The 17948-nt window shown below is 42.7% G+C and overlaps 2 protein-coding genes across 2 annotated transcripts; both read right to left on the reverse strand.

Annotated features, from left to right (window-relative positions):
- Positions 1-2309: 2309 nt before the first annotated feature.
- LOC121544738 (pinin) lies at positions 2310-10979 on the reverse strand. Its single transcript, XM_041854846.2, has 9 exons — positions 10839-10979; positions 7431-7502; positions 7273-7350; positions 5423-5498; positions 5241-5335; positions 4901-4976; positions 4551-4706; positions 4272-4410; positions 2310-4154 (listed from the first exon to the last, which is right to left on the reverse strand). The coding sequence occupies exons 1-9, from the start codon at positions 10949-10951 to the stop codon at positions 2872-2874; spliced, it is 2088 nt and encodes a 695-aa protein (XP_041710780.2). The 5' UTR covers positions 10952-10979; the 3' UTR covers positions 2310-2871.
- Positions 10980-11858: 879 nt separating this feature from the next.
- Positions 11859-17805, reverse strand: gemin2 (gem (nuclear organelle) associated protein 2). Its single transcript, XM_041854847.2, has 10 exons — positions 17492-17805; positions 17304-17388; positions 17118-17207; positions 16965-17024; positions 16312-16425; positions 13051-13095; positions 12832-12900; positions 12467-12577; positions 12240-12298; positions 11859-12145 (listed from the first exon to the last, which is right to left on the reverse strand). Exons 1-10 carry the CDS (start codon positions 17611-17613, stop codon positions 12106-12108), a joined length of 795 nt encoding a protein of 264 aa, XP_041710781.2. The 5' UTR covers positions 17614-17805; the 3' UTR covers positions 11859-12105.
- Positions 17806-17948: the final 143 nt, after the last annotated feature.

A 17948-nucleotide genomic window follows, 5' to 3' on the forward strand; every position in this document is an offset into this window, starting at 1 on the left:
GTGTCAGAGGAAGGCCCTCAAAATTGTCAAAGACTCCAGCCACCCTACTCATAGACTGTTCTCTCTGCTACCGCACGGCAAGCGGTACCGGAGTGCCAAGTCTAGGTCCAAAAGACTTCTCAACAGCTTCTACCCCCAAGCCATAAGACTCCTGAACAGCTAATCATGGCTACCCGGACTATTTGCACTGCCACCTACCCCCACCCCCATATTTTTACGCTGCTGCTACTCTGTTAATTATTTATGCATAGTCACTTTAACTCTACCCACATGTCCATATTACTTCAACTACCTCAACTAGCCGGTGCCCCCGCACATTGACTCTGCACCGGTACCCCCCTGTATACAGTGAGGGAAAAAAGTATTTGATCCCCTGCTGATTTTGTACGTTTGCCCACTGACAAAGAAATGATCAGTCTATAATTTTAACAGTAGGTTTACTTGAACAGTGAGACAGAATAACAAAAAATTCCAGAAAAACGCATGTCAAACATTTTATAAATTGATTTGCATTTTAATGAGGGAAATAAGTATTTCACCCCCTCTCAATCAGAAAGATTTCTGGCTCCCAGGTGTCTTTTATACAGGTAACGAGCTGAGATTAGGAGCACACTCTTAAAGGGAGTGCTCCTAATCTCAGCTTGTTACTTGTATAAAAGACACCTGTCCACAGAAGCAATCAATCAATCCGATTCCAAACTCTCCACCATGGCCAAGACCAAAGAGCTCTCCAAGGATGTCAGGGACAAGATTGTAGACCTACACAAGGCTGGAATGGGCTACAAGACCATCGCCAAGCAGCTTGGTGAGAAGGTGACAACAGTTGGTGCGATTATTCGCAAATGGAAGAAACACAAAATAACTGTCAATCTCCCTCGGCCTGGGGCTCCATGCAAGATCTCACCTCGTGGAGTTGCAATGATCATGAGAACGGTGAGGAATCAGCCCAGAACTACACCGGAGGATCTTGTCAATGATCTCAAGGCAGCTGGGACCATAGTCACCAAGAAAACAATTGGTAACACACTACGCCGTGAAGAACTGAAATCCTGCAGCGCCCGCAAGGTCCCCCTGCTCAAGAAAGCACATATACAAGCCCGTCTGAAGTTTGCCAATGAACATCTGAATGATTGGGTGAAAGTGTTGTGGTCAGATGAGACCAAAATGGAGCTCTTTGGCATCAACTCAACTCACCGTGTTTGGAGGAGGAGGAATGCTGCCTATGACCCCAAGAACACCATCCCCACCGTCAAACATGGAGGTGGAAACATTATGCTTTGGGGGTGTTTTTCTGCTAAGGGGACAGGACAACTGCACCGCATCAAAGGGACGATGGACAGGGCCATGTACCGTCAAATCTTGGGTGAGAACCTCCTTCCCTCAGCCAGGGCATTGAAAATGGGTCGTGGATGGGTATTCCAGCATAACAATGACCCAAAACACACGACCAAGGCAACAAAGGAGTGGTTCAAGAAGAAGCACATTAACCTTAATGACTTGGAGAAGATCTGCAAAGAGGAGTGGAACAAAATCCCTCCTGAGATGTGTGCAAACCTGGTGGCCAACTACAAGAAACGTCTGACCTCTGATTGCCAACAAGGGTTTTGCTACCAAGTACTAAGTCATGTTTTGCAGAGGGGTCAAATACTCATTTCCCTCATTAAAATGCAAATCAATTTATAAAATTTTTGACATGTGTTTTTCTGGATTTTGTTGTTGTTATTCTGTCTCTCACTGTTCAAATAAACCTACCATTAAAATGATAGACTGATCATGTCTTTGTCATTGGGCAAATGTACAAAATCAGCAGGGGATCAAATACTTTTTTCCCTCACTGTATATAGCCTCCCTACTGTTATTTTATTTGACTTCTGCTCTTTTTCCCCCCCCCAACACTGTTTTATTTTACTTTTTTTATTAAAAAGAAATGCACTGTTGGTTAAGGGCTGTAAATAAGCATTTCACTGTAATATCTGCACCTGTTGTATTCGGCACATGTGGCCAATAAAATTTGATTTGAATGACATATAACAGGTTGAACACATGTCTGGTGCATCATCCGTCACGTATCCATTCTAAAAAGGGTACTGGTCTGCCAGAAGGTCTATCCACCAATTATATAAAAACATGCTTTTAATCAGTTATTCCTCTAAAGATATCCTAAAGCAATATACATTTAATATGCATGTGGTTTCAGTAGTTCTGCATCCTAACTGGCAGGTAGCATTTAATGACCATCAGGCTGTAAGAAATGAATTCAAAAATAACTTGGAACATCATTAAGATATGAGCCATTAATGACAAGAAAATCACCTCCTGATTTATTTTATTGAAGATGCTTAGATTTCATTTGAACAAAAAAATAAATCAAAAAGTAATCATTACTTTCCAAAACCAGCTAAGGACTGTATACTGCGTAATGCAGAGCTAGACATTGTGCACAGTTAGACAGGCTTTGGATGAATAAAAAAGCTGTATGTTACAAGTCTTCTTCATTACACTACTACCTTATACCTCAACACTAGATTCAGAGAACACACCAGTATGCAACACACCCTCTTCGCATTGCTCCTATGTTTTAGGAACAATTAAAATCCAAAACGCAGACAATATAAAAATCTAATACAACAAATCGAGGTAAAATAAGTCCAGAAACCGGCGCGGCAGGACTGTCAAAAATGACTGGGGACTAGAGAAAGAATCCTTTGATTATTAAAAACCCACATTGTTCCAAGAAATACACTAAGGCAGTTTAATTTCCCTATCCTGCGGAATTCCATTTAAGGAAATCCACAACATTTCAGTTATGAAAATGTATTTATCAAAAGGAGAAACAGAACTAAGCATGACATGACAGCAGAACCAACTTTTTTAACGTCTTTTTTCCTTCCTATCAGACTTGCGATCCCTGTCACCGCGAGAGGACCTCTTCCCTGACCGGCAGCCCTCAGAGGTGGTCCTCTTCCTGTCAGACTTAGAGCCCTTGTCTTTGGAACCTTTGGATTCACGACCACTGCACTTGGATGACTTATGGCTCTTCTCACCTCCTCCCTTCTTCCTCTCCCTCTCGGACGGCTTCCTCCTATGCTTCTTGTCCTTCCTCCCCCGGCTGCGACTCCTGCTAGACGAGCTGGAAGAGGAGCTGCCGCTGGAGGAGCTGCTCCTGCTGGAGGAGCCAGTAGAGGAGCCGGAGCTCCCGCTGGACGAGGAGCCAGAGGAGCTGCTAGAGGAGCTACTGCTGTTCCTGCCGCCACCACCACCATCTCCCTTATTGTCCTTTGCCTTTTCACATCCCCTGCTTCTTTCCTCGCACAGAGGCTCCAGCACCTTGGGGGCAGCATCATCCTGGGCAGCCTGGAGATCAGTAGTCTGCTTCATGGCGCCTTGATCAGCCTCTTGGCTCTGCTCTGTTGTGAGAGGCTCAGGATCTGTTCCAGCCTCCAGCAGGGGGATCTGAACCTCAGGGGCTATAGATCCTCCATCAGAGACTTCCACACTAGGGTTGGGCTCTGAGTGCAGGGGTATGGACACTTCTGTATGTGGCTCATCTTCAGTTGGTTGCATTTCGACGCTTTTCTCCTGGTCGTCTGACACAGCTGTGGGGTCCTGATTCTGAAGGCGCTTCTTTTCCTTTTCTACCTTAACCTGTTGCTGCGGTTCTTCTACTTTCTTCTCATTACCTACCTCTCCCCCAGCCATCACTGGACTATCCTCCATCTTCTTACCCTGATCCCCGACCTGCCACTCAGCCTCCCTCACCACTGCAGTAACCTCCATCTGCTCTTCCACCTCTCTGAACTCTACTATTCTAGTGTCTTGACCATTTTCCTCACTCTCCTCCCTCTTGTCTGCCTTATTCTCCCCCTTCTTAGGCTCCTGCTCCCTGACTTTCTCTCCTGGCTTTTTCTTTCTGTCCTCCTTACGCATTACACCCTCATCCCCCTCTTCCTTCTCTAGTGTTGCCTCATCCTCCATCTCCACATCAAACCGGTTACCTGTCACTTTGACTACCTGACCCGTGGGCTTACCCTCCTCTTGATCTTCTTTCTTCAGGTCCTTAACCAGAGCGTTGTCCCTCTGAGACTGGCGTCGAGGGCGAGCCTCCATCTTATTCAGATACTCGGCAAATGCCTCGCGTCTCTCCTCAAACATAACTGGAAACAGGAATAAAACAAAACGATTCAGTGACACCGACTCAATGCACACCAAGGATGTGTATTATTCCTACTTGTCGAGTGCAGAAGAATTTGGCTAATTGCACAATTGCTTACTATTCATTTTTTTCTGCGACTCGTCCAAGAGCTTCTGAGTGGCTGAGCACATCCTCCCAGGCAGATAGAAGATGGGTGGCTTGGTCTTTGAGCGGATGTACTTGACCATTTTTGTATTGTGCACATTCCACTCCTCTTGCTAGAACACAAAAATTTTAATGAGCATGGAAAACACACAAAGGTTTAATTTCACCTTAGTACAATGTTACTACAGGTTTAACATTTCCTTTGTTTTTTAAGGCTACACCATAACCAATACGTTTCAAGTAAGGTCCTTACCAAGTAAGCAAGCTCCACTTTCTGTTCCAACAGTCTCAGCTCTGTCTGCTTGGCACGCCTCTCATCAAAGAGCTCTCGTCTTTCGCCCTCTACTTTCTTGCGTTCTTGTTCTGCTTGAACTTCCAATTTTTGTTCAATCTCAATGCGTTTCTTTTGCTGAGACAAGAGATAAAACATTTACTACGGGAAATTAATTTACCATTGGGAAATACTCCAAACTACATCCTAAATGGCTGGAATCATTTTCACCAAGCGTAACGCTAAGGCCAATTTTCATGCATTTACTGTATTAGAACAGCAGTGTTTAGAGTTTTATTGATGCACATATTGGAGTAAAGTGATATCCCTACCCGATCTGTTGCCACATTAGATTCCTGCTTAAATTTCTGTAATGTTCCCATCAACAGGCCAAACATGCGTCGATTCCTATAGGGAAAAAGAACAAAGCAAAAGCAATAAATAGTATGAATAACATTTACATGATTTCTTGGAAATATAATAGTTAAAATAATTTCGCATTTTAGTTATTTAGCACACGCTCTTACCCAGAGCAACTTAGAGGGATTAGGGTAAAATGCCTTGCTCAAGGGCACAGAGATTTTGCGCCTAGTCGGCTCAGGGATTCGAACAAGCGACCTTTCGCTTACCTGCCACCCACTTATTCCTTACGCATGTATAATGATGCATTACCTTTGTTTTCCCCTCTCATCCATGGTCTGATCCTGAATCAGGTCTCGACGCGTACGTTCCTTGGAGGTAGCTACTACTGATGACTGCAACGCTGGCTGTGTATGGACAAAAGCAAGTGGGGCGTTAGACAAAACATTGAGGGAAAAGATTAATTAAGACATTCAGTGTAGAATGATGTTTACCTTTTTGACATCGTCATCATCCTCAGCGTCACTGTCATGGCGTGAATCTCTCCTCGCTCGCTGGTCACCGGCCAGCCTATAAAATAAAAGACACGCAAAAGGACGACAAATACGTGATTTACGGACGACAAATACGTGATTTACCGGCCACATCAAATAGAAACCCATTTGAATACCACCAGGTGTAGGGTAATGCCTTAGTGCCCACTGCCGATTCATTGACACCACATGGAAGTGACTGCAATAAATATGGAAGGAGGAATGGCAGCCTACCAAGTGAACGTTGGCTTCTTGCACAATGCACATCTCCCTCCGTCTATTTGGGCTCTGTCTCGACTTATTTTTTCACTTGTCTGTGCATCCATCTTTGGAACAGTAGCTAACTGATTTGCACAGATTTTTCAAGCCAACTACTCGACCAGGCATTAAAGGGAGAGAAGTGAAAATGACTTCATCTAAATACTCCTCAGAGGACATCTGGAAATTCTCTTTTAGGGATATTAATCCAGCAAAACATCCTAAAATACCAACACACTTCACCCATGCGCGCATACAGCTTATGCTGTCATGGAGTTAATGGCACGTGAAAGTTCACGAGCCAGAACCAATTGGGCAGCAGGTAGCCTAGTGGTTAAGAGCGTTGGGCCAGTCATTTACAAAATAGCTTCCAACACTCTACTCAGCAAATTGGATGTAGTCTATCACAGTGCCATCCGTTTTGTCACCAAAGCCCCATATACTACCCACCATTGTGACCTGTACGCTCCCGTTGGCTGGCCCTCACTACATATTAGTCGCCAAACCCACTGGCTCCAGGTCATCTATAAAATCACTTCTAGGCAAATCCCTGCCTTATCTTAAATCATTGGTCACCATAGCAACACCCGCCCGTAGTATGCGTTCCAGCAGGTATATCTCACTGGTCATCCCAAAAGCCAACACCTCCTTTGGCCGTCATTCCTTCCAGTTCTCTGCTGCAAATGACTGGAACGAACTGCAAAAACCTCTGAAGCTGGAGACACTTATCTCCCTCACTATCTTTAAGCATCAGTTGTCAGAGCAGCTTACCGATCACTGCACCTGTACACAGCCCATCTGTAATTAGCCCACCCAACTACCTCATCCCCATATTGTTATTTACATTGTTATTTCTTTTGCTCATTTGCACCCCAGTATCTCTATTTGCACATCATCTTCTGCACATCTATCACTCCAGTGTTTATACTAAATTGTAATTATTTTGCACTATGGCCTATTTATTGCCTTACCTCCATAACTTATTACATTTGCACACACTGTATATAGATTTTCTATTGTGTTATTGACTGTACGTTTTGTTTATTCCATATGTAACTGTTGTTGTTTTTATCACACTGCTTTGCTTTATCTTGGCCAGGTCGCAGTTGTAAATGAGAACTTGTTCTCAACTGGCTTACCTGGTTAAATAAAGGTTAAATAAAAAAATAAAAAGTTGGGGGTGGGCCTTTCCGCTTTTGTTCTCTATTGTTCCCCAAGCAAGGGGGAGGCTGATGACATCCCAAATCCCCACCCAACTCCTTGAAGTTTGCAGTGGTCTAACAAAATTCACTTTTGTGCAAAACACATTTGTTTTACCCTTTAGTGTGTACTTTACTGTATTTATACTAGGGATATCGCATTTCAAAAGGAAAAGTTCAAAAATCTCTTGAGGAAGTCTTTAACCATTAGGCCAAGAGTAAATTCCCTCATTGGGCAGAGGGCAACAATGATTTTGAAGTTGCAGGCAGAGCCATCACGAGAACGGAGTGAGTACGACTCATCTTTGTAACATCTACAGCAGTAAATGGGCCAGGTCTGTAGATTATTCTAACCTCAGGAGGGCCCCTTCAATATCCCTCTGTTTAGCTGGGGGTCCTCCAGGTCCACCGCCGATGTCGGAGAGTCCACGTCTGTAGACAAATATAATTGTTACATAAAGCTCACATACAGGTATCACACCAACTGATGGAGAGTAAGGCAAAGTGTTTACCTTAACAAGTTGATTCCTCGCCCCCTACCTCCTCCAACGCCTGGGATGGTTGGCCTTCTAGCTTGGCCAGGTCTGTAAGGAAAGTAGAGATAATAGATACGTCATAGTTGGACCAGAGCTAGCTGTTAACGTCATGGCTGGAGATTGCTTTTAGAAAACGTAGCTAGCTAACGTTACATAGGGGTGTGTTCATCCATTTGGAATGGGGATAGACACAATATTAAATCAGTGTGGCATAGTTAACTAACGTTACTTCTACTGTAACGTTACTCCGATAGGTCTGGACATGAAACTGAACCGTGTCAACTAATAGTCTTGGAAGGATCCTGCTTGATTCTGTAAGTAGAATTGTTTTAACTTGTAAACTGTGTTGGTTCTGTCTGTCTGTCATAGTTAGTAAGCTACCCAGTCTGCTTACGAAGCGATTGCTACCCATTCACACTGGACGCAGGTCCAGCCACTTCTTTTGTTCTCTGCAGATTACTCAATAGGAGGGTGATATGATGTTTTTATGGTATAATGATGTCATAGTATCGTGGGGAACAGGTTAGTTACTAGATAAATGGTTAGGAGACAGAGAGTCTACATTCCATTATGTCAAAGGAGATTACTGATGTTTAGGATAGCATGAGTGATGGGCAGGATTCTGACTTGGGGTAAAGAGTGATGAATATCAAAGACAGGGAGTGCCCATGGAGATTTACCAGATGTATGCCAAGAAGAGTGTAACAGAAGGCATATAAAGGTAGAGTGTCTTCTTTGTTCAAGTTAGTTCGTAACACCAAGGGCAAAGCTCTGGTCATTGTTGTAACGAACCCGGTACCGATCATTAAACATTTGCATTAACTGTCTACAAAGTGTCTAAGTATATCCTTGCATCCTTGATTCTTTGATACCGGAGAAACTCATAACAGATGGGGAGTGGCTACACTTGTGCTAGGCAATTAGCTTAGTGTTATTAGCACAACCTCTTTGTTCAGCGTCAGCTGTCTCAAAAACGAAGACTGTCCCTGAAACAAAGACAGTTCTGCCAAGTTGTTCTGCGGGAGTTAGTCGAGGGAGGCCCCGCTCTCTCGCTTCCCGAGATGTTTAGTTAATTTCATTCCGATCACTTTTGCATTATTGTAGCCTTTTCTGTAGCCTGTCAACTATCTGTCTGTCTATCCCTGTTCTTGACTCTCTGCACAGGCCATACAAATGCTTCACACCGTGTGGCTGCTACCACTAATCTGGTGGTCCCTGCGCGAACGACCCACGTGGAGTTCCAGGTCTCAGGCAGCCTCTGGAACTGCCGTTCTGCGGCCAACAAGGCAGAGTTCATCTCAGCCTATGCTACCCTCCAGTCTAGACTTCTTGGCGCTGACGAAAACATGGATTACCACAGAAAACACTGCTACTCCTACTGCTCTTTCCTCGTCTGATCATGTGATCTCACCCCTCATAAAACCTACACTCGATCCCTCCGATGTCAACAACTACAGACCAGTATCCCTTCTTTCTTTTCTCTCCAAAACTCTTGAGCGAGCCGTCGCTAGCCAACTCTCCTGCTATCTCTCTCAGATTGACCTTCTTGATCCTAACCAGTCAGGTTTCAAGACTGGTCATTCAACTGGGACTGCTCTTCTCTGTGTCACGGAGGCTCTCCGCACTGCCAAAGCTAACTCTTCTCTGCTCTTATCCTTCTAGACCCATCTGCTGCCTTTGATGCTGTGAACCATCAGATCCTCCTCTCCACCCTCTCCGAGTTGGGCATCTCCGGCGCTGCTCACTCTTGGATTGTGTCCTACCTGACAGGTCGCTCCTACCAGGTGGCGTGGCAAGAATCTGTCTCCGCACCACGTGCTCTCACCACTGGTGTCCCCCAGGGCTTAGTTCTAGGCCCTCTCCTATTCTCGCTATACACCAAGTCACTTGGCTCTGTCATATCCTCACATGGTCTCTCCTATGATTGCTACGCAGACGACACAATTAATTTTCTCCTTTCCCCCTTTTGAATACCAGGTGGCGAATCGCATCTCTGGCAGACATATCAATGTGGATGTCGGATCACCACCTCAAGCTGAACCTCGGCAAGACGGAGCTGCGCTTCCTCCCGGGGAAGGACTGCCCGCTCCATGATCTCACCATCACGGTTGACAACTCCATTGTGTCTACCTCCCAGAGTGCAAAGAACCTTGGCGTGACCCGATCCTGCAGGTTCATGCTCTACAACATTCACAGAGTACGACCCTACATTACACAGATAGCGGCACAGGTCCTAATCCAGGCACTTGTCATCTCCCGTCTGGATTACTGCAACTCACTGTTGGCTGGGCTCCCTGCGCCATTCTCTCACGTCACCCCGCTCCTCCACACACGCCACTGGCTTCCAGTTGAAGCTTGCATCTACTACACAACCATGGCGCTTGCCTACGGAGCTGTGAGGGGAACAGCACCTCCATACCTTCAGGCTCTGATCAGACCCTACACCCAAACGAGGGCACTACGTTCATCCACCTCTGGCCTGCTAGCCCCCCTACCTCTACGGAAGCACAGTTCCCGCTCAGCACAGTCAAAGCTATTTGCTGTTCTGGCACCACAATGGTGGAACAAGCTCCCCCATGACAGCGGCGTCACTGACCACCTTCTGGAGACACTTGAAACCCTACCTCTAAGGAATACCTGGAATAGTATAATTGTAATCCTTCTACCCCCCTTTACTACCATTGTCTTTTGTCTAAACTAACACCTGACATTTCACCGGCTAGTACTGACTTGTTTAAAGAAATGTACTTATTGTGATCGAGATGTAGTTGTCCCTGATTGCACTGACTTTGCTCACAGCTACTTGTTTGAAGAAGTGTACTTACTGTGATCAAGATGTGGTTGTCCCACTGGCAATCCTAAATTGAATGCACCAATTTGTAAGTCGCTCTGGATAAGAGCGTCTGCTAAATGACTTAAATGTAAATGTGAACCGAAACTAGCCAACTCGTGGCTAGTAACGTTATTAATTAGCAAGCTAAGTTAGTTGGCGAATAAACGAGTCTGACAAACTGAGTAAATTAGCTTGCTAACAGAAAAGTATGAATAACCTTACTAGCTCGCTAACGTTACTTCGCCAGGTCAACAATAATGAATGGGCAATGGCAAAACCACCCAGCTGCCACCTACCAGTAAGTAAAAACTCTAGTAAGCTATTTAAAGTATATGTACTTCCATTTAGCTAGCCAGCCTAGCACGACAAGGTCGATTCGATTATACAGCACGCACGCACCCAAGCGGCTAACTGGTTGTGCACGAGAATGGGAGAGGCCATTTTTTTTCATGGGATAGGCGTAAATTGCTAGCTAGCTAACGTTAGTTAGACGATTGAATGCTGACAAATAGAATACAGTGTTGCGTTTTAAAATGCAATTAGTGTCTTACCTCAATTCATTAGGATCCCGGCCAGTTAATTTACGAATATTATCGTCAACATTTTTCAAACTCTCTTTAGCTTTCTCAAGCTGGGCTTGCAAAGACCCCACTGCCACCGCCATCTTAGCTAACTAACCAGCTTTCCTCGCATGCAACCAGTATTGGTCGCTCACCGCAATGCATCATGGGGGGTTGATAAGCGTTTCACTGCCTTGATTGACAACTCAAATGCCCAATCGGCACCTTCATTAGCGTAGCTAAACGCACACGGCCATTAATTTTGTGTTAGTGCTATCCGGAATCCTTGGGACGTTCTTTACATAAAACCAAACCTTCCTTAAACCCTACCATAACCATTTTAAATTTCAACTTCAAGGGGGTAGGGACGTCCCAAGGATTCCGGAAAGCAATGACCATAAATGTGAGCATTCTCCAATCACCACATGTCCAGTATTTTCTTGATGATAATCAATATAATGAATTATAATGATTTTCATTGGGCTGGATCGTTTTGCATGGCCCGGTGCCCCGGGTAGGCGGAGTTTGTACATTTTAGACCATTCCATTGGTCCTTAAGTTAAATCTCAACCCGGGCACCGGGCCATGCAAAGGGAACACGCCCATTGATGATGACTAGGTCCTGTGTTTTGTTTAATCATGTCACATGACCTTGATTTGAAGCTTTTTCAAACTGTTCCGTTTTCTTTTTGTCAGCAGCACCATCCTCAGACAATTGCTTTTATTTTTGGTCTAATTCTCATTTCTGTAAAATACTTAAAATAAAGGCTATAATTCAGGTCATGTCACATGATTAACCAAAACACAGGGCCCTAATGATGACAAATAATAATAGTAATTTGGTTGTTTTGATCCTAAAGTTACACCACAGAAAAGTGGTGCTTAAAACATCTGGTTACTAAAACACTTTCAGAATAAAGGATTGATGTGTATGTCTGATGTCTTTATGGCATACAGTTTTTCTTTATGGTACATAGCAGTGGTGGGCTTGTAAAGATGAAAACACAACAATTGTGAAAGCAAACATTTTATTTAATTCCAGCAATAGCAGAAGTTGAAAACAACCTATAATAGAAAAAAAAGAAAATTTCACCATTTATTGGGCACATTTTCTTCACAAGACTCAATGGTTGCTTAGTATGAAAAGGCTTCAAATTGCCACAGAGCAACTTTCCGTGGATCCCAAATCTGAGCATGGTGATGGGTTCATAGAGCTACAGTTCATGCTGTGACCAGTTTCAGTTTCACATTATCCCGTTTAGTCCTCCTTATCGGCCAAGTCGTTCTGATCAAAGTACCTATGTAAAAAAAAATATATATATGTTTTATTAAGAATCAAACGACAATGTTTCCTGGCTGTGAGTGTTTGTGAAGTCAAATAACAAAGCTTACCTAGCAACAAGGCAGATCATCAAGTTTAGAGGAGACAACCTTTCATCTTCCTGGCTTTCCTGTAATGGGAAAGAAAGAAAAAAACAAAGAATGAATATCATACCCTGTTCATCATTATCAAATGTTTCAGAATCTAATATATTTTAACATTTTTATTTTACCCATAAGGAAGTTGGTTTGCAACCTCATCTCAACATCCATTAATACCAGCCACTATATCACCCTACCAGATTGGCCCGCACTTCAGAACTCCGTCTGGCCAGCTGTCTTATTAGGGAATGTGCTTCAGGGAGAAGAGGTTTCTCAAGGCAAGCCAGCAGTGCATACAGCCATCTTCCCTAGAGATGTTGAACACATATTAGCCATGAAAGCATCAGGGTTGGGGTCAATTCCATTTAAATTCCAGTCAATTTAGGAATTAAACTGAAATTCAAATTTCAATTCCAAATTCTCTTCAATGCTTTTTAATTAGGAAAATGTGGAATTGGGTTTACTTTCTGAATTGACTGGAATATAAATGAAGTTGACCCCAACCCTGGAAAGCATAAAAAATGTCAAACTGTGTTGATGATGTTTAAGAAACTGAACTTACCAACTGTGGGACAAACTCTCTCTCTTCAAACCAGTTTATCAAGTACTCCAAAACTGCAGAGACTGTGGCCTAGTAGGGAAGATATAATTGAGTTTTGGCTATGATTATAGAAAAAAAGTGTGTCAAACAAGAGTACCGTTGTTGAGGTCATGAAAAAAAGCATCAATTGATGAGAGATGAGTGCAGTGAGTGTCATGCCAATGTTTTGCAAACACTCACCTGATTTAATCTGCTCACTATGCTAAGGAAAGGTGGAAAACCAACCTGGTGAAACAAGTGGGTAAACATCAGACATGTTAATGGCAAAATCTTTATACAAAAATCTTACATGATGTATATTCTCTATGGTCAGATATTTCCTCTATAACAGGGGTTCTTAAAGGTTAACTCTCAACCCCAATTTCAGCCTTTGCCCAACCCCTTCAAAAAAAAAATGCATTCAAGTGAGAAGTTGTGGGTGGGGGGAATTGCTTGTATAAATTCATTTTTGGAGTGGGTAAACAGTTGTACCTGAGCGCAACACTTTCTCACTAAAGCATAATAATTACATTATGTGCATGCAGAATATAATGAATGGCTCTGGACAGTTAGTTTACAGCGTTAAGGCACTAAATTCCAGACATCTATTGCCACTTGTGGTGTAAGTTAAAATCCCCCAAGGGGTGGCAATTTTTTTTGTTGAAATGTGAACTCACATTTATTGCGGTATTGTGTTGGGAAGAAAAGTGCAATCATCACCTGAAAAATGAAAATGTGGGTCTCGATTCAATCCAACCAGCATTGCAGTAGATATTTTTCCAACAGTAAAATGAACTCCCAGATTGGTCTTGGGTACTGTATAAAAACCTACAACTACTACCAGGGCGACCCCTCTCACAGGTATGCTTTGACGTTTCTGAATTAGAAGTGTGTGTGTGTGTGTGGGAAAGGAATGAATATTGTAAATAAAGCATACGAAAAAAACAAAAAAAAGGTATCTGCCCCATGTGGGATTAGAACTCACAACTATTGAACTAAGAGCCAACTGTGTCATAGCAGACTGCACCACCAATCAGTCATCACCATTGTAGAAAAAAACTCATACTTTGACATGACCACCACGGTCATCTATTTCTTGTTACCATGGATGTAGTCACAAATATAAAATGTACAGTTGAAGTCGGAAGTTTACATACACCTTAGCCAAATACATTTAAACTCAGTTTTTCACAATTTCTGACATTTAATCCTAGTAAAAATTCCCTGTCTTAGGTCAGTTAGGATCACCACTTTATTTTAAGAATGTGAAATGTCAGAATAATAGTAGAGAGAATGATTTATTTCAGCTTTTATTTCTTTTATCACATTCCCAGTGGGTCAGAAGTTTACATACACTCAATTAGTATTTGGTAACATTGCCTTTAAATTGTTTAACTTGAGTCAAATGTTTCAGATAGCCTTCCACAATAAGTTGGGTGAATTTTGGCCCATTCCTCCTGACAGAGCTGGTGTAACTGAGTCAGGTTTGTAGGCCTCCTTGCTCGCACACGCTTTTTCAGTTCTGCCCACACATTTTCTATAGAATTGAGGTCAGGGCTTTATGGATGGCCACTCCAATACCTTGACTTTGTTGTCCTTAAGCCATTTTGCCACAACTTTGGAAGTATGCTTGGGGTCATTGTCCATTTGGAAGACCCATTTGCGACCAAGCTTTAACTTCCTGACTGATGTCTTGAGATGTTGCTTCAATATATCCACATCATTTTCCTTCCTCATGATGCCATCTATTTTGTGAGGTGCACCAGTCCCTCCTGCAGCAAAGCACCCACACAGCATGATGCTGCCACCCCTGTGCTTCACGGTTGGGATGGTGTTCTCCGGCTTGCAAGCTCCCCCCTTTTCCTCCAGACTTAACGATGTTCATTATGGCCAAACAGTTCTATTTTTGTTTCATCAGACCAGAGGACATTTCTCCAAAAAGTACGATCTTTGTCCCCATGTGCAGTTGCAAACTGTAGTCTGGCTTTTTTATGGCGGTTTTGGAGCAGTGGCTTCTTCCTTGCTGAGCGGCCTTTCAGGTTATGTCGATATAGGCCTCGTTTTAGTGTGGATATAGATACATTTGTACCTGTTTCCTCCAGCATCTTCACAAGGTCCTTTTCTGTTGTTCTGGGATTGATTTGCACTTTTCGCACCAAAGTACGTTCATCTCTAGGAGACAGAACGCGTCTCCTTCCTGAGCGGTATGACGGCTGCGTGGTCCCATGGTGTTTATACTTGCGTACTATTGTTTGTACAGATGAACGTGGTACCTTCAGGCGTTTGGAAATTGCTCCCAAGGATGAACCAGACTTGTGGAGGTCTACAATTTCTTTTCTGAGGTCTTGGCTGATTTCTTTAGATTTTCCCATGATGTCAAGCAAAGAGGCATTGAGTTTGAAGGTAGGCCTTGAAATACATCCACAAGTACACCTCCAATTGACTCAAATGATGTCAATTAGCCTATCAGAAGCTTCTAAAGCCATGACATCATTTTCTGGAATTTTCCAAGCTGTTTAAAGGCACAGTCAACTTAGTGCATGTAAACTTCTGACCCACTGGAATTGTGAAACAGTGAATTATAAGTGAAATAATCTGTCTGTAATCAATTGTTGGAAAAATTATTTGTATCATGCACAAAGTAGATGTCCTAACCGACTTGCCAAAACAATAGTTTGTTAACAAGAAATTTGTGGAGTGGTTGAAAAACTAGTTTTAATGACTCCAACCTAAGTGTATGTAAACTTCCGACTTCAACTGTATAATCCTCATAGCCTAAATGTTTTTTTTTTCTTAGTAAAAGCACAGATGTGTATGAAACGATAAGCAAAAACGTTGAATTTGGTCATGTGCGGAAATGTGCCTTACTGCATTTTGAATTTTGTGTAAGGTCAGTGGTTTAGTCAAGGAAGTATCATTCAAAATATATTGGCACAGTCCACTTAGCAAGACCATTGCCAAATAAGGTGAGCTGTCACCTACTTTTATAGTAAGCCTTGAGGTGGTACCACCCAGCACATCTAGAAGGGATTGTATTTCATACCGAACCCCTCCCTTGAGATGACGTAGAGGCACCTTGTCAAGGTGCCTCTACATCAAGATTTCAATGGTAGAGTTGAACCGCTAGGGGGAAAGAGCTAGATTTACTACTAAAATATCAAAATATATCACTTTTGCAACAAACTGTCAAAATGAAGACAATAAATGACAATTCACTATAACTAACCCTGAAACATCTGATTTTCGATTAAATAAATGTTTTTTCATTAAAGTTACTCTTTAAACTATTTCAGCTCGTGACCCAAATGAGAAATGTACCATCATCCCGTCACCCAGATTGTCCTCCAATGACCCAAATTAACTATAGATGTATTCTCATAACTCGCGACCCACTGCTCACATGCCCAGGGCCCGCTTAGGGTCCGGACCCATAGTTTAAGAAACCCTGGTCTATAAGGTTACCTTCACATAATCAAGGCCTCGATCTTCAGCACCAGGGTCAATTGGAGGGGAGTTCAGATAAACATTTTCACCCAGGCAGAACTTTTTCCATTGTTCCTCCGAGTCCTGTTTTGGCTGGAGATAGACAAAACACAGTTAGAGAGGGTATGTTGTATTTTACAATTCACTTTTACCAACAACAAAAAATCTCATACTTATGTGGGGATCTATTCTCTTACAACTAGATGTGATGCCTAGCTTAGAAATAATACATGAATGATTAAACATAATAGGTTTGTGCTGTACTGATATAGATTGTTTAACATAACAAGCTGTGATTAATGTGAGGAACCGTTAGGGGGGAGGCTGAGATAGACTGAGATACACACACACACATTGCCTCTTTGTTAAACTGCTCAAGGACATGTGTACTGCTACAATGAAGAAGCCTGGAGCAGGAACTATCTCTGTCAGGGTATTAAAGAAGAACCTTGGGTTGAAAAAGTTAGTTCTCTGTCTGCCCTGCGTGGTGTTTCAGTGGGCCCGTATATACGAACATCATATTTACCATTCAAGTGTTTGCATTAATTAAAATACTAGTACATCTTAGAAGACGTGTATTGACCCCTTTTTGTTCCTATACCAGATTTGAATTGACTCAACTTGACACTTACCATTAACACATTGTCATCCAAAGCATGACCACTCCAGTGTTGTCTGTGTTTACTGATACTCTGCAAGTAGTAAAACATGATCAGAATAACTCACTTCAACCCAACATGACAAATAACTTGAAACGTATAGGGGATAATACAATCTATAGTTACCTGTCTTATTTCTGAGAAGTTGCTGACTTGCTGTCGCTGCCATTTTAAACTCGGTGAAAATCCTTGTGGAGCAGCTTGGCAACCTGTGAGCTACCAAATAGAAGAGTTGACAGGAAATTATACTTACATAGAGCCAGTCTCTGTCTACATGTTATTTGTGGCAGTGGCGTCTATGGTGAAACTTACCGACACGTTCACTGACTGTTTCTTTCTCAATTTCTTTGGATCAATCTTCGCCACCACAACATCTGGACAGAGAGACGCCTCTAATCTGAAAAAAGAGAAAGGCAGTGTATTTTTTACTTACATGAATGCGTGTTTCCTGTGCATATGCGTGAAAACTATGAAAAGACATAGAGCTATGAGAGACTTACTGAACCTGTCTCAAATACTCCTGGGGATTTCTTGGAGGCTCGTTTAGTTTGAAGTCTTCGCCAGTGTCGCATGTTTCCACAGGCAGAAGCCTGGGCATCAGTTCCTCCACGTCGGATTTCATGCTGAAGCTCCAAACTATATGATCAGTGTCGGACTAGTATAATGTTAGATTAACAGGCAACTAATGACACTTGCATTTACTACTGTACTTCTGTTATCACGTTGTAAAGGTTGTTTTGTTGGATAAGGACACAAGTCTCACATCAAAATAAATGTTGACGCCATCTTGTTTGAAGTGTGAATCATGACGCATTTAGAATGTTCCCGTTGCCATGGCAATTTAAAGATAACGCTACATGTGTATTTTGGCATTCCAAATTCCACAGGTCAAAGTCTACAATATAATTTTCCACGCGTTGCTTTCCAACATAATCACCAATAACACATTTTTTTCTA

The sequence above is a fragment of the Coregonus clupeaformis genome, chromosome 29 (assembly GCF_020615455.1).
Source record: "Coregonus clupeaformis isolate EN_2021a chromosome 29, ASM2061545v1, whole genome shotgun sequence".
Classification (NCBI taxonomy): Eukaryota; Metazoa; Chordata; class Actinopteri; order Salmoniformes; family Salmonidae; genus Coregonus; species Coregonus clupeaformis.